This window comes from Camelina sativa, chromosome 18, assembly GCF_030686135.1.
Source record: "Camelina sativa cultivar CO46 ecotype springtype chromosome 18, ASM3068613v1".
Lineage (NCBI taxonomy): Eukaryota > Viridiplantae > Streptophyta > Magnoliopsida > Brassicales > Brassicaceae > Camelina > Camelina sativa.
The window spans coordinates 18,911,081-18,934,769 of record NC_141897.1 but is presented as its reverse complement, the minus strand read 5'-3'; the positions used below and the strand labels follow the sequence as shown (position 1 = coordinate 18,934,769).

The following is a 23,689-nucleotide window of genomic DNA, read 5'->3' as shown; positions in this document are numbered from 1 at the left end:
AATATTAGATAAACATTAAAAATATGAGAAATTATGGTGTACTAATTTTCGTTAAAAATGTGTTATAAAAAGAATTATTCTCATCCTCAATGTTTTTTACTATTTACCTTGTTCCTAAAAAAAGAGATGCGGTTTTATCTTTTAGATAAAGCTTTGTACCGCTTTCAAATTGTTTAGTATTTAAAATTTTGTTCACTGATACAAAAAAATAAAAATATATAATTATACTAGGTATTAATAAAACAATATGAATTTCGTACCGCAAATTGTTTTCACCAATCAAACATTATTTTGTACCGTTTATTTTGGAGTAACCGCACTTGTCCCGCAAATATATTTGTACCGCAGTTAACCCGTACCACACTATCAAATTGTTTATCCCGCACTACTAAATTCGTGGTTACCATTCGAACCCTTAAAAACGGTATTTAGCTCAAACAATTCATATATTTTATATATAATTAAAAAGTTGGTTTAGATGATAATAAAAAACCAATCAAAACAACCAACTTCGTACTTGGTGAAAGAACTAGTATTTATGTTGTATAGTTTTCAAATTAGCTGGATAAAAACATCACTAGTTATTGAATACTAATTGTTTTCCTATAGTCAAACAATTCTTTTTAAAATAAAAGTTCAAAGTTTTTCATTTCGAAATTTGAAAAAACTACAAAATGAATAAGTGGTCAATTAATAGCGTGTTGATATGATACATATGCATAAGTTATTATGCAGATATGAATTTGTTGAAATAAGCCCCTTAATTCACACAACGAGCACATGTGCTCGACTTCTTATAGGATAGACAGGAAGGTTGAATCTCGAAAGAACATACTTGAACGAGCTTAGTTTTAACTTTTTGTAACTTTAGGCATTTAGTAAAATTGAAGATATGGGTGAAACTAATAAAAGATACGTATCTTCTTGACCGACTCTTAGTTGATATCATATCACAAGATTCACAACCAAACACCAATTGACTACTCAAATTCAAATTGACTGTGAAAAGTAAAATCAACTTGACAAATAGTCATTACGAAAATGTAAAAATCTTTTCAAAATTATATTTCAGTTTTCACTCGACATTATTTATAAAAAGTAATACACAAATACAAAATTTCTCAAAAGGTAGAAATAATAAGGATCAGATACACAATAATATAGTATACAAAAATATACTTGAATCTATGTATACGTGGTATATGACATTAATGTTCAATATCAAGTATAACTGTACAAGGCATGGCTATCGAAGTATGCATTTAATTACTTGAATATTAAAAAAAAAAAAAGTATTCACTATATTATTATTGCAGAGCTTTTTTTTTTTTTTTGTTAACCAAGCATTAATCTAGAAAATAACTTCAAGGTTGGTTGCCCAAACCGGAGGATAAAAGTTTACAAAAAAAAATTTCAGAAAATAAAGATCTCGAGGAACGAGCAAGACGATCTACCCGAACAGTAGATGTCCTTGGAATCGTCGAAAGCGTGAAAGAAAGAAAGGAAGAGCGAAGCAAGCAAAAATCATCCAACATGTTGGAGAAAGCGGGCCACTCATCAGCCACTAATTCTATACAATACGGAAACAAATTGGAAACAATTCTTTTTAATAGGAATTGAGCTTTCTTATCCTTCACGTTCCTTTGTATTGCATTGATGCATTCTAGTGTATCCGCTGAACCATTCGTCACTATCAAATATCAATCGTGGTCTGATGAGTTTTATATGTGGGGAGCCATCTATCTTTAGTCACCGCGTGATCATGCATATTGGAGTTTAAAATGTAGGTTTGAAAATAGTTAGATCTCTTTTTGATCAGTTATAGTAGAACATTATATGTTAGATCGATGTTAAATATTCTTCTTTTTTTGTTCTAATCACGATTTGATAGACGATACCAATTCTGGTTACGGCATTTGATCTATAAATGGTTAAGCTAACACTATCTTTCCTTCTTATTTAAATCAAGAATGTACATTGAGACAAAGCATGTTTCATTATAATCTCTCTATTCCTATTATATTTGCTCACATTAATTAGAAACAACGACGTACGTTTTATAATTTTCTAAACAATAGTACGTACTCTTCATTTTGATATATATATATATATATATATATATATATATATATCTAATTAACTGATAAATTAAATTAGTCGCAAGCAATATATAATTAAGAAGCTACGTACTCTTTGTTTACATCATTTTATGAAACTAATCGATAATCGTTTCATAAAATATATTGGATAATTGTGATTGAGTAATCAAAAACAATATATATATATATACTGTATATGTATTATAATATACAGTGTAACCTAAAATACGTGTTCAAGTTTTCTAGAGTATGATGAAATCGAGATTTAAATCAAAATTAAAGAGAAAAGGAGGGGTCGGCACATTTGCAATCAATACATGAGGTTAGTTAGCCAGCGGGTTTTCGATTTAAGCGACTTTTAATAAGTCGGTTAGGAAATTACACGTCAAATCATACTTCTGCACTTGCTTTTGATTTTGACCTGGAAGTATCTTTTATTTAAATAAATATGGTCCCTAAAATCATTTTGTTAAAACAACATGAAATATTTCAAAATACATGTCCACGAACATTAGTTTTCAAGATTATGTGGTAAATCACATTTATTGGTCGGCACAAGTCGTTTGCCAAGTCTCCCCAACATCATCCATATTCTTTTAGTATCATTAGCCATTTTGACCTATAAAGAGATGACATCCTTTACTCTGTTTCCACTTGTTTAATTAATTGTTTATATACATATGACAAATTAAAGTCATCTGTCAACTGTATTCATAACACTAACTGATTACCATTTTTATATCAATCTTGATAAAACTGAAAACCACACGTAAGACGAGAGCGTATGGGGGTAATTTCCTCGTAATTATGTTTAAATTGACAATTAACACAATTAGGATTAGTTTTGGCAAAACGATATTACGATAGCGTGGATCCATATTCAGATAATAAAGCACGATCATATTCGTCTGGTTGACAAAAAAGACGCATGTGATAAACATTTGGCGACCCCACACAAATTGAATTGATAACCTGTTTCTGATTGGCACAAAGAGTATGGTGCCATACTTTATTTGAAACTTTCGAAGATGCCATAGTTACGAAATACGCTATAGATTACGTATACTTTTGTGAAGCATACTTACAAAGTGATTAGCCAGTAAGAAAAACGTGGTAGATAAGTATGGTACTTATCACTCAACTATATCCATGGTGAGATAAGTAGCCAGTGGCGGAGGTAGCAGCTTAGCATGGGGTCAATTGACCCCTATGAATTAAAAAAAAATATACTTGTAATTAATTTTAGAAGAAAAAACAGAAATATAGTTACAAATATGCTTATTGACCCCCATAAAATAGTTACAAATATGCTTATTGACTCCTACAAAAAAAATTCTAAATAAATTTTGGTTATTAGACAAAAATTGACCCCTATAAAAATAAATCCTTCAGTTAGGGTTTTATGCGGCCAAGAAGATAAATTGTTTTCTAGTCAACTACTCAACTATATCCATTGTAATATGTAGGTTAGAGAAATTTACAAACCAATGTTTTTTTTTTTTTTTTGGTATAAAGTTTAATGTATAGTTATAGAAACAAATCAATGTTTGCATGGTACATACGAAAGAAGCAAACACGACTCAATGAAGCAAAATCTCTAATTAAGGGGAGAAGACCAATGACTCAATAGAGTCTACGTACGTAAGTCTTGAAATTCGAATCGATATTAATGGTAAATAAGGAAAAAAGAAAAGAGTATCCGTCAAATGAGGAAATAGGAGATGAGAAAACGAATGGAGTCTATGAGTTTCGAGCTCCCAACTAGCAACTACAATTTTATGGAGATTGATTGACAAAAACCCACATTGTTGTTGGGGAAGTGTGATCGCGTACTGGGATTCTTATATATATTTAATATCCATGTTAGCGCAAATGTACGTATACTATTTTACACCATATATTGTTACACCAACATGATCCTGAACCATTTTTTTCTTCTTCTAACGATGATAAATTTCTTTATTAACGGTCTATATATTTTTATTTTTGAAATTTTCATAACTCTTTGTATATTTTTGCCTAACAATATTAAAGGGTCATGCCGTAATTAAATTTAGAGAGTAAACATTTGTGAATTTCAGAGGGCAGTCTCTGATTTTTTTAAACATAATCGCGAAACAATATTAATTGTGATTAAACCTTTTTTCAAAAAAAAAAGAAACAACAATATTGTGATTGATGTGTAACCTTTAAAGTAAAAGTAGCTAGGAAAACAACCTAAAAACTCTAGAGAATTAGATTTTTATCACACTTAATCAAAAATCATTTGTATATATTTCATTATATAGTTAGATTATATATATATATATATATTATATAAGTAAGAAACGATTGAAAATAATAGTTTTCCATATTGTAAGATCAAATGTTTCAACAAAAATAATAAAAATAAATACAAAGTTGGTGGATACAATATATGCTGAGAGGTGGCATCTGGCAGGCATGTGGGCGCACAGACACTAGATGACTGGGCCTTTTCTAAAGTGTTTGGAAGTAAAGCCCAACAATTAACACTTCGACAATGAACCCGTATTGTCCAATTTCGTACTCACTTCTCTGCTTTGCTCCTTCAATTTAATAACACAATTTATGTATCCTATCTACATTATCCACTTACACTGGTACTTACACGAACTTTCATTTTCTATGAATAAAAAAAATATATTAGTAGAGCTATTTTGCAATAGCTTTTTAAATTTATTTATGATAGTCTTATTTTATGCATACATTTTTTTCTGATCAAACATACATAATTCTCATACTAAGGAATAATTTTAATATTCACAAATTTCCAACACAAAATTAATTTATAATACGTAGAGTAGTTTATAATTATATCCATACTAATTTGAATTGTATCAAAATCCAAATGTGATAAAAAAAAAATTCAAAAAAATCAAAACAGTAATAAGCAATCAATATGGGCTTATATATTAGGCCCATTAATGTCAAAACTTTTACAGAACCTCTGTTTTTATTTTTGTCTTCAGATGGTTCAGACTTCAGTGTAGCGCTTCCAAAGCTTCGCTTGTCAGAGAACACGTGGCACTTAATTCAGCACCTCTCTGTCAAAGCACTGTGAAACCATGGCGACGCGTGTGACGCTGGCGGCGTTTAGAGTTTAGACCCTTTCTCCAAAATCTCATCTTTCTTCTTCTTCTTCTTCTCCGTCGTCGTCTACTCGTCTTACTATCTTTTAATCGATCGTTTTTGGCGAAACACGAGAGACTGAACTCTGAAGTATCATGAAAAGAGTTTCATTGGTTGCGCGTAAGAAACACAAGAGGAAGAAAAACATAAGATTCGTGAAGAGTATTGTGGCTTACCTCAAATCGGATGATTACATGTTCGCTCCTCTGTTTTCCAATTCCCCACCGTTCACGACTGAGGTAAATACGCCTCCGTCGTCGAGTTCGAAGACGGACGACATCTCCCTGACAGGTACTGTTAGGACTCTCGAGTGTGTATTTGCTAACTGTATTAGAATGTGATGTGATTCGGTGTGCTACTCTGTTTTGGGATATTAGGGTTTGAGTCATTGGGGTTTGAGAGGGTAATTAAGAAGAAGAAGAGAACAATGTCTGAGAAAGTTAAGAGATACCTAAAATCTGATTGTCACATGTACGGACCAGTGATCTCACCTCCAAAGCTTGGTTCTGCTTCACTTAAAGGTGAGACCTTTTTTTTATTTTTGTGCCTCTCTGGTAGATTTAACTAAGTTGGTAGCGTTAGCTCTCTATGTAGGTGGGTTTATAACTAAGTTGAACTAGACTTATCTTATAGATTCTGCGTTTGGGGCTGAGATAGTTTTTGAATCAGGGAAATTGCAAATAACAAATTTGGTTACGATGGAAGTATCAACGAGTAATACAACCACGAGGGAAGATAACAGCAATTATAGGAATCTCCGGTCAGATATTGTAGGACAGGCATTGCATAATGGAAGGATCAACTTTCCAAAACGAGGATTGGTTAGCTTAGAAGGACAACGAGGTGGACTAAGCCGTGAAACAGATCTTTCATCAGCTTTTTCCTCTCTACCAGGTATGTTTGATTGATTGCCCCAAGCCCCCAATCATGTTATGTAATGGAACTTGTTAATGGGTTTTTTTTTAACATAATAGGACTACCGAATAAGTAACACAAGTTTAATTCATCACTAGTAAGATGTCGATAAGCATAGATGTTAATAGGAGTGTCTGAGGTGAGCTGGTGAGTGTTAAGGTTCTTAGACCAATTCGTTAAGTTGGGAGAGATTAGGAACTATAAAAACTAACGCTTGGACAGTTTCTCGTATAGTTAACTACTGTGCTTTGTTCTTGAGATATAAAGAGAGTTTTGAACTTGAATCCTGTCAGATGTCTATTAGCAAATTTCATGGAAGAAACTGAAAAATGTGATATGTTCGGAAGACATGGATAATAATAGCTTGTGTCTCTCTTCTAATTTTGTTCAACTTCGAACTAGATAAGGCTGCTTTTGAATTTGTCCGACTTGATTGGGTTCGATAAAAAAATTTTACTTGTCTTGTTAAAGACTGATGAGAGTAGGAAATATACTGAAATTGTTTTCTTTTTTACTATGACAGAGGAAAAGATGGTGAAGCCAGATCAAAGGAGAGTTACTATTGAGTGAAGAAGGTAATGTAGACATAATTGACAATGTAAACATTATAAAATACAATTTAGTTAGATACAATAGTTAAAGGAACAACTATGAGAGAAGAAGAAGAATAGGTTCTATGTGATTGAAGAACTTTTTTCTTGTCGATAGGCCTGTAGGAAGTGATGTATGAATGAAGATGACAAAGATGTGTGTCTGTCTGAACATATTGCCATGTTAGCTTGTCTGCTCTGGACGAGTATATCAATAAACTGTTACAACTGAGCAAGAGCTCCTAATAAGCCTTTTTAGCTAATTCACCATTGGAGGTTTGATTTAAAAAAAAAAACTGATAACTAAATTTGTATAATTTTGTTAAGAGTATACCAATAAGATTCTGAGTGGAACTTCGATTATGATGAGGAAGATTGGTTTATTTCTTGATATCAGAGAATTAGTTTGTGGTGTTAAAATGGTAGAATTCTAAATTTGAATGTGAAAATGGTGATAAGGACTGAAGCTGGAGAGCTAGGGAGAAGAGGTAGAAGGTGAACTGACAAGTAGTAATCGTGTGCACGTGAGTTGCATTCAATTTGTGTCCCACATGCCACATCGCAGACCCTCCCCATCTGTCAACTCTACACACGCATGCAAAGAAGAAAGCTTTGCGTTGCGTCTTGCGTGTATCTAACATGGTTCATTATTGCTATGGAAATCAAAGAGACATCATATCTGTCAATGTTTTACGGAGTCCCTAGTCTAGTTTTGAAATAATGTGAAGCTAGTGTAGGTTGAGTAATCGGAATTGATAAGATATGATCATTATGATCTTATACATAATTTAATAGACGAATGCGATATGTCTATTTCTATATGACACAATCGTATTGGAGCTTGCACATGAGTCCCCGAGAAAAACGGAGATTATTGTATTTGGAGACTAGAGAAGAGAGATATAGACGTGGACATAGCACACGTGTACAATCTCAGAATCGTAATGTCATTATTGTTTTTGTAATTACAATTATGAATGTGAGAAAGAAAGCGTAGGATACAACTCAGCGAAGAAAAAGACGTAATATGTCTTTTTTATATGTGAAAGAGACATGCAAGCATGGGGGCTTCACTTACCCTCTCTTTTCTTTATAAGTTACTACAATGAGTTTTACGTCTTAAGTCCTAAATTCAATACTATTGAGCTACCACATGCGGATTAACACTGACATTGATAGTCGTAGAGAGGTCCGACATCGTTAACTATGAGATAAATAAGATCGATTTTGGACTTAACCATAGCGACTTTTCTTTCTCAATAATTGTGATTAATTAGGCCATGTTTGAAAATTGTTTACAACATACTGCTAATGATTGATGTATCAGTCTAGCCACTTGTTTTAAAACTAATCACAGCCTAAATTATGTATCACTAGAATTACATTGAAGAACGAATTCAAGTTTTGATTGGTTATGGGAATAAATCAAAATTAGTTGCATTATTATTCGTCATTATCCGCTAGTTGCTATGACTAGTGTTCTACAGTCTCTACTATACGTACGATATTATCAATAGAGGATAAATCAACCCCATACGACGTAAATTTGTTGTTGAAATAGTAATCATCAATAATGTGAAAAGTTTTTTTTGTAAGTATTAGAATTATTTGTTGGTTGGCCTGTGGAGGTGAAGCTTGGAACGTGGATCGACTTATAGTCTCCGAATTTGCTATCCACTTATGGATGGGTTTTGGTCAATACGGTTGCGTTTATTTGTCCTATATGCATGACCAATTAATTACCCATTAATTATTTCATGTAGTATTATTTATTTGATCAACCGATCGAGCAACAACATTTTTATACAATCAGCAATCACATGTTTTCAAGACAGAACATCATGTAGCTATCATCACCATCGATCGTCCATATAAATCTTTCGACCTTTTATTTGTAATGAATAGTCTCAAGCTAATCTTGCAGATTGTTTCCAAGTTTTTGATAATTAAAATATATATATATATATATATATATATATATATATTGTTACAAGGGACAAAAACATCAATTCATATGCACATGAATTTGTTTTTAACAAGTACATATAATTTTATATTCAGATATGATCAGCGAATGTCCATTATACATTAACCTAGCTAAGCAGGCCTAGCTAATCAATAATTGGCTTTCGTTTTGATGTAGTGTTTGTATTTATACGGTTGATCTTATTTGTCTGTGAATATACCATATGAGTTATTTTCCATGATCAGCTTAGTTATAGACTTATATTTGTTTCAAATGGTTGTAGTAAATTAAACATGCTGGACTGATTTTACATGTGAATAAAATCGTTCATTTTTTAGTTCACAATTTATACATTTTGGTTCGTTCGCCATATATATTATTATCTACCTCTATCACATACCATTCAAAAGTTTATACTTACTACCGTACGTATAGATCCATAACTAATGTCTCTCACACGTGTACATACGTGGACTGATCCTATATCAAGCGTGGGGGAATCATTCATGTCTTGGTCCAACTTATCTATAAAAAGACATCGTCTCTTGTTCTTTAAATCCACATATCATCTCTAACTATCACAAATTCTCTATCTCTTTCCTTCTCTAGCTTTTGTTGCGATACCGTACACATACGAAGAAGACCGCTCGTGTGTAAAAAGGATGAGGTGTAGAGCACTTAATATTCGGAGAAGGAAGAGAGTGATGGTTAATGTGAGCTCAAGGAAGCTCATGACCCGTCTTCGGCGAATGGTTGCTCCGGAAACAAGTTTTTCCGGCGAGGTTGTTGACGGTGACACACTTTATCGGCTCACGGCTGATCACATTTTCCTACTTCAAGCAAGAATCCAACTTCTTCGTCGTATTTCCTCTGTATGTGGTCTCTAGATGGAAGCTACACGTGGCTATAAAAAGACAAAGCAATGGTATAATTATGGATAAACGTATGTTTTCTCTATATGTTCTCTTAAGTTCATCTTATAAATACGTTGTAATGCATGCCAACGATATGATCTGAGTGTATTTATATGAATTTATGTTTATGAATTATGATGTATTTAATTGTGAACTGTTTTTTTACATGCATGCAGCTTTGACCGCATTTAAATACATACAAAAATATCTTTTAAGATACGCCTACATTTAACAGAATACATGCGAATAATAACTTAGTTATGAGATTTAGTGATTATAATTGACCTAACTAAGTACAGGAATTACAGGGTAATCTGTGTATGACATATTTTAACATATATGATATATGAGGTCCAATATGTAAACCTTCTTATGTTATCACTCTCGGAAGTGAAAAAGTAGAGCAACCGGAGACAAGCGGTATGAGAATGGGCTAATTTTTGTTTGATTGAGAAAGATAAAACACCAAAGTCTTGGTTTTTTTTTTGTCGTCAGCAAAGTCTAGATTTTAATTTCTGATTTTTCCAAACAAAAGAAGCATTTGATGTAAATTTAACATAACATTCAATTAAAAAAAAGTAGAGCAACTGATGCAAAGATAATATTATCGGAAAAGATATATGGCATTCATCATCACTAACGCAATCGATATAAACCAATAACTATGGGTGAACGTAAATGTTATGTCCAACCGCACGGAAAACATTTTTGTTTCCTTTTTTACCTTTTTCCCATTAGAATCATATATAGACTTTTCCTTTTTTTTACTATATTTATGATCCAAATTTTTTGGATAACTCTTAAGTCTTAAGTAAGAGAAGATAATTATTCTTTTTTAATGTACGACAGATTCCAACAAATAATTAATTAAATTGTAGTGCACGAGTGTCGTATCACCAAATTCCCAAACCTGGTTCGAAATCTTCCCCTTCAATATAGAAACACTCTACATTATTTATGTTTACTTTAGTAGTAAACGTAAGATGTTTTTCTTTTCTTAATTTTAAAAATAATACTTAATACCCTGAAGAAAAGAAAAAGTCCCAAGTCACCAAAATGTTGCTTTTTGGTTGTTTATGTGTTCAAAGTCAAAGACACATTTAATGATTACCTTTCCTGTCACATGCCATTTATATTGATAATTTTTTTAACATCTAGTATCAACTTCCACATTTCAAAATAAAAGTTGATTACTGAAAAAAAAAACACACAAGTTTCTTTTTATCAAACAAACTTTTTTTTTTTGACATTTATCTAACAAATTATTCAAAAATTACTTTTTAATATTTTTCTACCTGAATTTTTTGTTTTTAATTTGATTTTAAACATTTTAATTGAGAAAGAGTTACAGAGAAATGAGAAAGCAGTGGGCTGATGAATGAGAGAGAGAAGTAGGCCTTTTAAAGAGCATTACGGGGCCCAGACACGTGTCTACGGCCACTTGTTTGTTTACCCCCTGCCAAGTGCGAAGGATGCTACATAGTTATTCCCAAATCAATCTCGTTTACATGTTACATTTAGACATAACGCCATGTTTATAAGGAGAACACATGGAGTGTTCTTAGGCATTTTAAAAATGAAAATAATTGAATAGTGGACTTAAGATCAGATTCACTGATCTTATTCTAGAACTGTTCTTGGGCCTGATCTTGTGTGACATGTCTTTTTCGGATTGGTTGAAAATATATGGAATAAATTTGGACATTAAGGGGGAGCTATTGGTTTAGGATTTAGAAAGAATTTTAATGACTTTATGTTCTTGCTGATTGTTAGAATCATAGAAAATTGAAAGTTAAAAATGAAGGATTCTAAAAGATTGTTTAGGAAGTTTTTTAAAATCTTGATGATTTGTTTTTTCTAATCTTGTAAAATCTTTCTATTTGATGAAAGAATTTTCATGACTTTTGTTATGAAGGAAATGATATAAAATCCTAAACCAATAACATAAAATTTGAATTCATTAACAATCCAAGATTCTTTTGTTTTACTTGAATAACATAAAACTTTTAATGACTTTATAAAACTCTTAATCTAATAACACTAGATTTATCAAGATTTTAGATAACTTTTTACAAATCCACAACCAATAACACCAAATTTTTAAAGAGTTTTTTAAAGTCTTGATTGAATAACAACATATTTTACCTAACTTTTAAAGTCATTAAAATTCTTTCTAAATCCTAAACCAATACCTCCCCCTAATCTATGTATTAATTAAATAAAATGTTTGTCTTGTTTAATTAATTAAGTAATATGTTTGTTTGTTTTTTTTTTAAATTTTATTTACAATGTTTTTTTTTGTTTCATAAAAATATGGCATTGTATTTTGAATTTTAGTAAAAGTTTTATAAGTTTGCAATTAAAATGTTATTTTATAAATTTTTATAATTGTAATATGTTTAAGAATATTAATAAACATTATATTATTAAATAGTATTAAACATTCTTAAAATTTTTATTAAACATTAATCTATGTATTTATTAAACATTCTTAAATTTCTATAAGAATATTATATTATTAAATATTAAGATCTTAAACATGTTCTCCCAATAACTAACTTTTTAACAAAAGTTCTTAACTACTGATCTTACATTATTTTCACAATATTTATACTCTAAGAACACCCTAAACTGATCTCCCTATAAACATGCCCTAATATACTAACACTACATAATGCCCCTAAGTGGGACTTGTAATCATGTTATCGTCGTGTAGTAAACATTAGTAATCATCGTATTGGGTCAATATTTAAACTATACATATTCGAAATACTAGACCGTGAGATATTAGATATAGAATATTCAAGGTTTTCTCCTAACTTTGCATAACAATATTATATTTGGCAGCATATATTTTTGACATCTATCATTACTTTTCAATTATTAAATTCTTTTAATTTATTTTTTCTCAAAAATACATACATTATTTTTATATTCACTAAATTTAAATGATATTTCTGTACTAAAAAAATATATTGACATTTATGCAATATCTTTTTAGTATTTATATATAGATATCATTTATCAATATTTTCTATAATTAACATAAAATTATAATTTTGCATAGTGATATGCTGAAATTTACCTAGAGTTACTCTCTCAAATTAAGAGGTCACTGTAATACTTAGGGGTCGAATTCCACAGAGACTCAATATCAAACACAATAAATTATAGAGTTTTATAATTACGCTAAACAAGATGATTTAAATTAAAAAAGCAATGCAAAATATTAAATTAAACTGTTGTAAATTCAACAGATCAAAAAGCTAGGTCCAGGGAATTTCTCAGGAAATTACAAAATATTAAATCAATAATTAAATAGGATTCAAGCAATTAAAATCAGATCTAGAACTCTAAACTCTTTTGTAAAATAAATCAGTTCTCACTGCAAATATTATCTAAATTTAGAACTAGAAAATCCAAATCTCTTTGTAAAATTCTAGGTTAAAAATCAGCTTTAAAAACAAGTTTAGATTGTTCACAAAATTACTAAATCAAATCTCTTTGCAAGAAGTAATTTTGCTCATCAAAAGATTTTATCAGGAAAATCAATTATATTCTCATATCAATTTACTTTCCTAGGCTATTAATTCTAGTTGGTCAATCAAGTATTAATATGAAGAACAACATATGATGAAGATCTAGAAAGATAATGAATCCTAAATAAACAGATCTAATAAATCATAAAATCCCTGTGAAAATCCCTGAACCTAACAAGCAAACTACTCAGACATATTCAATGAAGAACAAAACATAATTCTGAATAATAAGCAATTGAGATTAAAAGAGTAAGGAATGAGTTTATGAATTCTTCTCTCAAAGTAGTTCAGATCTCTCTCTCTCCCAAAAGCTCTCAAAATCTCACAGGGTTGCAGAAAAATAAAACTTGCTAGAATAAAACTTCCTAAAATAAAACTTGTAAAGACTTTCAAAAAACCTTAAAACACATGAAAAGACTCTAAAAGACTCCTTGTACCATGGTTAAAAACCGCAAAAACCATGATATATCAACTTCCCCAGACCTAGCATTTGCTTGCCCTCAAGCAAAACAAAAACTTAGACCTGTGAAAGAGGTTTGAAAACACAGAAACTCATTTTCTCTCTAAGGTAATGCCATGATCATCCAAACCATAATCCATATGCTTAGCAGATAAATCCAAATCGAACCACCATGTACTTCTCTGTTGACATTCGTAGCATCCCAAATTCAAACCAATTTCCACTACTTCCTCCATTAAGCCTTCATCGGTTGGTCTCATCAATTTGTTCAATGTCAAGAACCTTCTAGACTCATTCCCGTACTATACCATAACAAGCAAGATATAACTCTTTACAACATGTGGTATTCTTCCCTCTCCACCAGACTTACTCGATTCTTATCCTCCTTTGAGCTTTGCTTTGCTGTTTTTTTTTACTGACCCTTTTTTTTTTTACAAGCAAAGGTGTAGGCGAATAATGGGGTCATCGGTAATTTACCTACCCCTCGATTCCAAGCTTTGCGTGATCATTTGACTCAAGAGTAGAATAATGAGGTCACTGGTAATTTACCTCTCTCTCTAAATTGATCAAAATCATCTCATCTTTTATTCTCTTTTTTTTTAAACAAAGCTCTCAGGAATAATCTTTTCAACTTAAATAACGGAGAGAAGTACCATTTTCTTTTGAAGATCTTACTTGTCAGGTATGAAAAAGGATTCAAGCTCTATGAACATCAATCTCCTTGATGAGATAAAAGAAAAGTGCAGAAGTTACCTTAGGCTTTTATGAATTCCGTTGGAAATTTGGATGTCTCTGGTTCACTGGTCAGCCATTGGATTTTTTATTAGTCGGAATAGTGGATTCAATCTGCAGCATTAATCAACCAAGGCTATACACCTAAAAAGAAAAATCACAATCCCCAACACAATTTCTAAAAATTTGACTCAATAAAAACAAAAATCGGTTTTGACATACTAAAGACAAAAACTATTTTAGTAGTTAGTACTAACCTCCCCCAGACTTAAACGACACTGTCCCTAGTGTTTTCAAGTATGAGGAAAGCTAAAAGAAAAAAAAACGTATTGAAAATTGTAAGAAAAATATGAATTGTTTCTGTTACCCATTAGCGTCGACCGACACCATCGTAGTGTCGATCGATGCTCTCGACGAATGGTGAATTCTTGGCTGAGACTCCTTGTTAGTTGCAGTTAGTTGTGTTGCTGAGTTTGTTGGATCAATCCTTGGATGATTATTCTGTTAAGAGACACTCAAACACAAGTTAAAAGCAACATGATAGATAGACAATTCATAATTTCAAACAAAAACTGATTCAATGCAAAAAGAAAAATGACTCAAAAGAAAAAGAAAAAGCTATAAGTGGGTTGCCTCCCACTAAGCGCTTGTTTTCAGTCATTAGCTTAACTATGTTGAAGCTCAGGCATCGGGTGGAGCAGAACATGGCAATGCATGCTTCCGAGAGAATGTCCTCTTCATCCAAGGTGGTGTATAAGCTTTAGGTGCATGAGGTCTACCAAGGATGTGAGGAACAAGACCTGGGTGGGATTTAGGGATGAGATTGCTTCTTTTATGTCCTGCAAAATTATCAACAGAAGAAACAAGCGCTCTACGATAATCTCGTGGCTTGGTTAACTGCAAAACAGTTTTTGTACCTTTGAAAGCCTCGTTGATGATAGGAGGGGGATTAGGTGAAGAAGATGTGTACCTTAGCCTTACATGAGGACTATGGAGTGTGGAATTGGGAGGTTTCTGTTTGGAAACAGGTTTCTGACTAGGAGCAACTGTTTTGGACAAGTTTGGTCTCGGATGTGGAGGGGTATCGACCGATACTAATGTAGCATCGATCGATGCTAAGCCTACAACTCGAGTAGCAGAAACTTTCTCAACAGAAAAAGTCTGTCCATCAATAGTAAGAGCCCTCCTCAGCTTATCCATCTCAAAGTTCATACTCAAACCTCCCACATTCAGTGCTATGTGACCCTTCTGTACATCTATGATGGCACCTGCTGTAGCCAAGAAAGATCTTCCTAAGATGAGAGGGTCCTTAGGCTCTTTATCATACTTCAGTACCACAAAGTCAGTGGGAATCATGAAGTTTCCAACCTTAATTGGAATATCCTCTAAGACACTTTCAGGAATTCTTTTGGATCTATCAGCTAAGATAAGAGCAATCTGAGTTGGCTTGAATTCTGTCATCCCAAGTTTCATAGCAACAGAATGTGGCATTAAGTTAATACTAGAGCCTAGATCACAGAGTGAGTGAGCAAACCGTTATGCAGAGATAAAGCAATCAAGTACAAAGCTTCCAGGATCTGGTAACTTCTTAGCAGTCTTACTGTGAATTGCTGCACTCACTCTCTCAGAGACTATCACTTCTTGCTTCTTCTCTTTTCTCCTTTGAACAGGCTGGTTCAAAAGAACTGCACTGACATCCTTGGTAAGCAGTGCTCCTTCCTCAGGGCTCAAACCATTTGATACCATTCTCTTCACATAGCGCTTAAGAGATGGTGAAATCTTAACTGCATCAATCAAAGGCATCTCAATCATCACCTTATCCATCATTGTCTTGCATCTAGCTTCCTCAAGCTCCTGCTTGGACCTTCTTGGCATAGGAAAAGGAATCTTCGGTTGGTACACCCTTTCAGCAGCTAGAACCTGAGATTTTGCAGTTTCAGGTTCTGTCTGAGAGGGGTGTCGACCGACACCCAGGTGGTGTCGACCGACACCATTGTCTGAAGTCGAATTCTCCGACTCGGGTTTAGCCGATTGCTCTCCTTTTTCTGCAGTTTCATATTCACCATCTTCTTCATCCCTCACTAATATGGCATTGCAAGCATGCTTGGGGTTTGACTCAGTTCTTCCAGGGAGAAATACCTCTTGCCTTTTAACAGACCCAACAGTCTGCGCAACCTGATTCTCCAGCTTCTTGACATGAATGTTCAAAGCAGCAATCCTCCCAGTAAGCTCATTGTAGACATTATCAATCTTCCCATTGAATGTCACTGATAATTGTTCATGACCTTGCAAAAGTTGCTCTAGCATGAGACTGATAAGAAGAGTTCCCATAGGTTCTAGTATGACCATTGTTTTGTTGCTGCTTATGGTAATCTGGTTTAGGATTGTAGCCTGAAAAGTTCCCACTGTAAGACTTGTTGCTTTGTTGATTACCGAATCTCTGACCCTGATTCCCATATACAAAGTTGACATTTGCTTCTTCATTCCCAGTCTCAGGTTGTGGCTCAAATGATTCAACTTCAGCAGCAAAGTGAACTGATTTCTTACCAACCAGAAGATTGTGAACTGAATCCAGCTTGGCATTAACAGAAGCAAGCTGGTTTGAATCAAATCCTCCATGCAATCTCTTCCTTTCAGTATCTGCTCTCTTAGTGCTATTGCTGGAAGCCAAATTCTCAATCAAAGCTTCAGCATCTTCTGGAAATCTTTTTGTCTTGAAGTTCCCATGGCTTGCAGCATCCAAAGCTAGCTGATATTCCCAGTCAATCCCTCTGAAAAAGATACTCAACAGCTGCACTCTTGAAAAACCATGGTGTGGACAGTCCCTTTGATATGCCTTGAATCTTACCCAAGCTGCCTTGAAAGCCTCATCTGGTCTTTGTTTGAAGGAGGACAGCTTGACTTTTAGCTCATCTGACATGGCATCATCATAAAAGTAGTTTAGAAAAGCCACCTTCACTTGTTGCCAAGAGGTCAAAGAACGGGCTGGCAACTGTTTTAGCCATTGAGATGCTTCTCCTGCAAGTGAATATGGGAAAAGCTTGCATTAGATGTAGTCTTCAGTTACTCCATTGGCCTTGATACTAGTCACCAGGTCTTCAAAGTGCTCAATATGGTCCAAATCCTTCTCATTTGGCAGGTTAGAGAAGGGTCTTTGTCCAACTAGTTGGAAGTAAGCAGGCTGCAGGTCAAAGTCATTCCTTGGAAATGGAGGTGGAACAATTGCAGAGCGGTTTTCATACATCAAATCAGCTATGTTGAAGTCTGCAATAGTCATGATCAGATCCCGGTTGTGATCCTGTCTTCGAACCGGGTCGTGGACGTGGTTGGCAGCACCATGTCCGTCTGCAGGAAGGGGGTGTCGACCGATACCCTGATGGTGTCGATCGGCACCATCAGCCTGCTCGTCGCCAACAGCTTCAGCAATCACATTGCCTTCTGCATCAAGCTTTTGGCCCTGCTCATTGCGCAAGTGACCCTCTTCATCTCTCAAAGCACCATCCTCATCACGAACCAGAATGATTGTGTTAACCATCTTCAAGGATTTGGCTGCTTTTCTGTTCTCACACTCAAGTTTTCCCAACTCTTGGTTTGAAAGACCACAGTAATATCAGTCTTGTTGCTCCTTGTGTGAGGTCTAGGAGGCATGCACCTGAAACACCAAAGAGAGGAAAAGCAAAAACGTGTAAGTAGAAAATAAAAAGAAAAATTTAGACGAAATTAAAAACTCAATTCTAATGGTAAATCAAAGAGTCCCCGACAACGGCGCCAAAATTTGATATGCTCAAATTTACCCTAGAGCTACTCTCTCAAATTAAGAGGTCATTGTAATACTTAGGCGTCGAATTCCACGGAGACTCAAGATCAAACACAATAAATTATAGAGTTTTATAATTACGCTAAACAAAATGATTTAAATTAAAAAGGCAACGAAAAATATTAAATTAAACTGTTGTAAATTCAAGAGATAAAAAAACTAGGTCCAGGAAATTTCTCAGGAAATTACAAAATATTAAATCAATAATTAAATAGGATTCAAGCAATTAAAATCATATCTAGAACTCTAAACTCTTTTGTAAAATAAATCAGTTCTCACTGCAAATATTATCTAAATTTAGAACTAGAAAATCCAAATCTCTTTGTAAAATTCTAGGTTAAAAATCAGCTTTAAAAACAAGTTTAGATTGTTCACAAAATTACTAAATCAAATCTCTTTGCAAGAAGTAATTTTGCTCATCAAAAGATTTTATCAGAAAAATCAATTATATTCTCATATCAATTTACTTTCCTAGGCTATTAATTCTAGTTGGTCAATCAAGTATTAATATGAAGAACAACATATGATGAAGATCTAGAAAGATAATGAATCCTAAATAAACAGATCTAATAAATCATAAAATCCCTGTGAAAATCCCTGAACCTAACAAGCAAACTACTCAGACATATTCAATGAAGAACAAAATATAATTCTGAATAATAAGCAATTGAGATTAAAAGAGTAAGGAATGAGTTTATGAATTCTTCTCTCAAAGTAGTTCAGATCTCTCTCTCTCCCAAAAGCTCTCAAAATCTCACAGGGTTGCAGAAAAATAAAACTTGCTAGAATAAAACTTCCTAAAATAAAACTTGTAAAGACTTTCAAAAAACCTTAAAACACATGAAAAGACTCTAAAAGACTCCTTGTACCATGGTTAAAAACCGTAAAAATCATGATATATCACATAGATATCTTTTTCAATATTTTATATAAGTTACCATAACATTATAATTTTTCAAATAAGAAAGAATTAAATATTAATATTATAAATTTAGACAAGATAAATTTCTGATAATTAAATATTTAAATATTAATATATTGAAAAATATATTGACATTTATGCAATGTTTTTTTAGTAATTATATATAGATATCATTTATCAATAATTTCTATAATTAACATAAGATTATAATTTCGCATAGATATCATTTTCCAATATTTTATATGAGACTACCATAACATTATAATTTTGCAAATAAGAAAGAATTAAATATTAATATTATAAATTTAGAAAAGATAAATTTCTGATAATTAAAGATTTAAATATTAATATTATAATTTTGGAAAAATATAATGTGATAGTTATTAAATTATTTACTAATTTCAAGCTATAAAAAAATTATAATATTATAATAATTATTTTTTTGACAAAAAAGTATAATATTTGTTTCACAGTTTTTGTGCCAAATTATCTAATCAATTTATTCTAAAATAATTTCAAGATATAAAACAATACAATATTTAATTTTTCTTTAATAGTAATCATTAACACAATTTATTGCATATTTTAATTCTTGGTAATGTAACTCCCATGATGTTTTAAAAAAGTTAAAAACAAATCTTTCATCATATGAATACACTTTAATGTATTAATTGCAATACAAGTTGTGTTTTTTTAAAAAAAAAAACACAGACAAAACCTATGATATATTTCTTATTTGAAATGTAACCATAACTCTCATGATGTTTGACAAAAAAAAAAACTGAAAAATTTCTCATACTACTACAAATTTATCTATAAATTGCTAGATAAAGTCTTCATTAAACATCTTATTCTACCTCTCACATAATTTTCTAAATTTTCTAATATTTAACCTTTTCCTTTATGTGAAATTTGTAGGTATTGAAATAAATAAGTTGAGTCGAAATTTTGGAGCATATATAGAAGTGAACATGTGAAATGTGGTTATTCATTAGAAAGAGTTAGATGAAGAAGATCTTAAGCACATAACACATTCTCACTTGTAAATGTTGGTAAATGTTGCTTCAATTGCCTATTTTGTATATCATTGTTGTAATTTATTTTTCTTTTGATCCATTTGATAAATTTTTAATATAAAATTTATAGTTTTAGATCATAATTCGTAAACTCTAATAGATTTTATATCTTAGTAACAATATTTATGCTACTTATTACCCGTGCTATATTTTATACAAGTGTGTTTGTATGTATTACCCATGAAAATGAGTTTAAACAAATATTAACTGGTTCGAATACTATTACTTTAAATTTGTTCCTTAACGTTACAACTGTGTTTGTATGTATTTATTAACTTTGTTTCTGAAAACCATTTCCATAGTCTTTTATGTGATATAATAATATATCAATATAGATTAATAACATTTTTTTACTCAATTATATACTAAAATTCAGTTTGCATTTAGTATGTTCAATAGATATAAAGTACGTGATCAAAATATAGAAATATCCAACAGAAAACTTCTTTTCCAAATTCAATTAATCAAGAAATAGAAAGAATTCTACTTCTAGAACACAAATGCATTTGAAGTCATTTGTATATAATTTATTAAAATTAAAATATTTTATTGCTAAAACATTCAGATTATAATAATAAAACTTTTAAGTATGTGTGAAGCATGCTGGTAATATATAAATATCAAAATTATTTATGCTACCTTTAGTTATCTAATTAATGAAATTAATTATACAGAGAATGAAAGAGAGCACGAGTTTCGGCTCAAGAAGAGGTTATTCGAGAAATCCAAACTATTGTCTTATCCTTCTTGGAGGTGTCTGGTTTTAGAAGATATTGATGTTTTATAGATTATTTTAATATGTAATCAATATTTTTTTCCCAATGTAAAAAAATGTTTGTACGTTTGATTGTGCATCAAAACATGAAGAACTCTATATATTATGAGATATAGACTAAATAATTTAAAGTAACCTTTCATTTAACAAAATTTTTCAGTTTAATGTTTAACTAATCAATAGTCATTCATTTTAAATGACCGAGAATACTTATTTAAAAGCAAAACAAATAATAAACATAAAATAATTTATCGAAACATAAAATATATAATTTTAAATATTTTAATAAATCTAATATATATTAAAATTATTATAAAGTTATGTCCCGCACCAAATGAAAAAAAAAATGATCTAAAGTGTTAAAGTCAATTTATCAATATAATATAAATAAACTTTCATCGAAGCCATGTGGGAAAAAACTGATACGTACTTTCAATTGAGTCTTATTTTTTCCCGGATCTGAGAGGATATGGTACCATTGCATGAAAGTCTTGAGTGTTCACTACATCTTCAGAGCAGATGCTATTTTTTCTATGCTCATCCGTAAAAACATGGTTTAAGTCGTGGTAAAATTCGTAATCGTTGAATCTAAAGTTATAGTGATCACATAGTACTCTTATCGGAAGTCATCAACGTTAACGTACGTTTATTGTTTTTCTTTTCTTTCTCATATAATTCTACCAGTTGCTCTACTTTCATAAGTTGGTGATATTTGTCAAATCATACAACTATGAATTATGAAAGTCCATATAATAATAGAACCAAATGTTGGATCAAGCTACCGTTTTATGGGTTTGTGAATAGAGTATAAGATATGGAAAACGGTTTTAAGTATAAAAATAGACCAAAATAATTGAAGCTTAGATGATGATGATGATGATGATGATGATGATGATGATGATGAGTATAAATGGTATTTAGGGTTGGAGAGAAAGTGGGGTATGTTGAGCCATGTGCGTCCATGTGCTCTGTCTTTCTCTTCTAGCCCCACTCTTAAAATTTCACTTCATTTCCTTTGATCCAATAAATGCCTCCACACTCTCTCATTTATTCTATTAATTCTCTCTTCTTCAGTCTAATCTCTGATCCCTCTCTCTCTCTCTCACTCTCTTTCGTTTCTTTTTAGGGTTTAAGTTTCAGACACAATCGAGCTACGTGGATATCTAAAAATAGAAGTAAGCGTCATGTAAGTATATTTATTGATTTCATTGACGTCTCTTGTTTGTTTATTCACATCTCCTTCTTGAGCCACGTTCATTTATATAATCAGAAGTGTATCAAAGGAGATGTTCCGACGAAGTGTCCAATTATATATATATATATATCCGTTAAATGAGTACAGAATCGAACGTTTATTTTCAGATCATGTATTTCCTTATAATTTCATTGGTGTTTATTTTATCAGGATGAGCACTTATAATATGGTTAAGCAAGAATTTATCAAGAAATGGATAACTACTCTCCACATATTAGATTGTTCTGTTGTTCATGAACATCCCTTGAACATAACCGAGAGGAAAAATGCGATAAAACTGTCATCGGATATAGCCATGGCAGCCGCTAGAAGCAGCTCTACTGTATGGAGCCGCGCTCTCATCTCTAGGAGCGGAAACAAGACGGCCAACAAACCTATGGCTCGTCGAGTACTAAAAAAAGCTCGAAATCGGATGAAGAACCGTTGTCGCACTCTTAGACGAAATGGAAATTTTACAACGAAAAGTGGAGTGAGAAGACGTACGGAGTTGCTTAAGAGTCTTGTACCGGGAGGCGAGTTAATAGAAAACAAAGATTATTTGATAAGAGAGACACTTGATTACATCGTCTATCTCCGAGCGCAAGTGGACGTTATGCGAACCGTCGCAGCAGTAGATTCAGTAACCGGAAACTTAACGAACGATAACAAATAAATGTGCATGCATTTCCGCACTCTTGTGCATATAAAGTAGCTAATGATTTAGATGAAGGTCCATGTATGTACAATTAATATAAAATTAATATATGGGTTAATTTCATTAGAAGACCACTTGAATATTAATAGAATTGTAACATTTTATTGTCAATGCAGTATGTACTGATGTAAATTTACGCTACAATTAAACAAAATTGTCAGAATTGTTTTTACAACTAATATATTGCGCGTACTAATGTTGATTTTAAAGGAAACTCTTTTTTTTCCAAGAAAAGAAAAGTAATTAAGTCATATGTTAAAATTACGCAGAAATCTATAATCGTATTAAGCCTAGCATATTATTGTTTTACCAACTATAATTGATTTCTAAAGCGAACATAATATGTAACTTAACTAATCATGTGGTACTAGTTTAATGGTTTCTGCTTAAAACAAGAGTGTTATATCATGTTAGCCTACGATGAAGTCAAATTTTTTCAAAGCAAAAGTATCTAATCACTCTGAAGTCACATTGACTAATCGAATTGAATTCAGGTATAGAATGGGCCGAGTTGATGGGTTAATTTTGGCCTATTTACGTTGCTGTTTCCTTTATAAAAAAACGCAAAAGTGACACATATAGTGGGCCTAAATGTTGAAGCACAAAGATCACTATTCACTAATGATTTGGGGTTATGATGTTTTTTTTGGTATTGTAAAAACAAAAACCGGTCAAGGTTGGCACAAGTGTACTCGAGTGATTTCTGATCGGCTAGTTAGATTCATTGACTCCAAACAAATTGCTATGAATGAAGTTGACGACATTTCTTGCTATGCTTAACTAAG

General features: G+C 32.1%; 3 protein-coding genes across 6 annotated transcripts; all 3 read left to right on the top strand.

Annotated features, from left to right (window-relative positions):
- The first annotated feature begins 5,058 nt into the window (after window positions 1-5,058).
- On the top strand, window positions 5,059-7,725 carry LOC104761864 (uncharacterized). Of its 4 annotated transcripts, none has more exons than XM_010485014.3 (5): window positions 5,059-5,540; window positions 5,627-5,770; window positions 5,919-6,143; window positions 6,688-6,739; window positions 7,222-7,725. In XM_010485014.3, the coding sequence occupies exons 1-4, from the start codon at window positions 5,345-5,347 to the stop codon at window positions 6,732-6,734; spliced, it is 612 nt and encodes a 203-aa protein (XP_010483316.1). In that variant the 5' UTR covers window positions 5,059-5,344; the 3' UTR covers window positions 6,735-6,739; window positions 7,222-7,725. The 4 variants fall into 4 exon arrangements, with proteins under 4 accessions (XP_010483316.1, XP_010483314.1, XP_010483315.1 ...); XM_010485012.3 differs by having other exon boundaries at window positions 7,214-7,725; XM_010485013.3 differs by lacking the exon at window positions 7,222-7,725 and adding an exon at window positions 6,873-7,017.
- Window positions 7,726-9,262: 1,537 nt separating this feature from the next.
- Window positions 9,263-9,799, top strand: LOC109130543 (uncharacterized). Its single transcript, XM_019240201.2, has one exon. The coding sequence runs from the start codon at window positions 9,383-9,385 to the stop codon at window positions 9,605-9,607; it is 225 nt and encodes a 74-aa protein (XP_019095746.1). The 5' UTR covers window positions 9,263-9,382; the 3' UTR covers window positions 9,608-9,799.
- Window positions 9,800-21,994: 12,195 nt separating this feature from the next.
- LOC104761862 (transcription factor IBH1-like 1) lies at window positions 21,995-22,970 on the top strand. Its single transcript, XM_010485008.3, has 2 exons — window positions 21,995-22,141; window positions 22,361-22,970. Coding segments are annotated over exons 1-2 (504 nt in total). The 5' UTR covers window positions 21,995-22,139; the 3' UTR covers window positions 22,863-22,970.
- The last annotated feature ends 719 nt before the right edge of the window (window positions 22,971-23,689 follow it).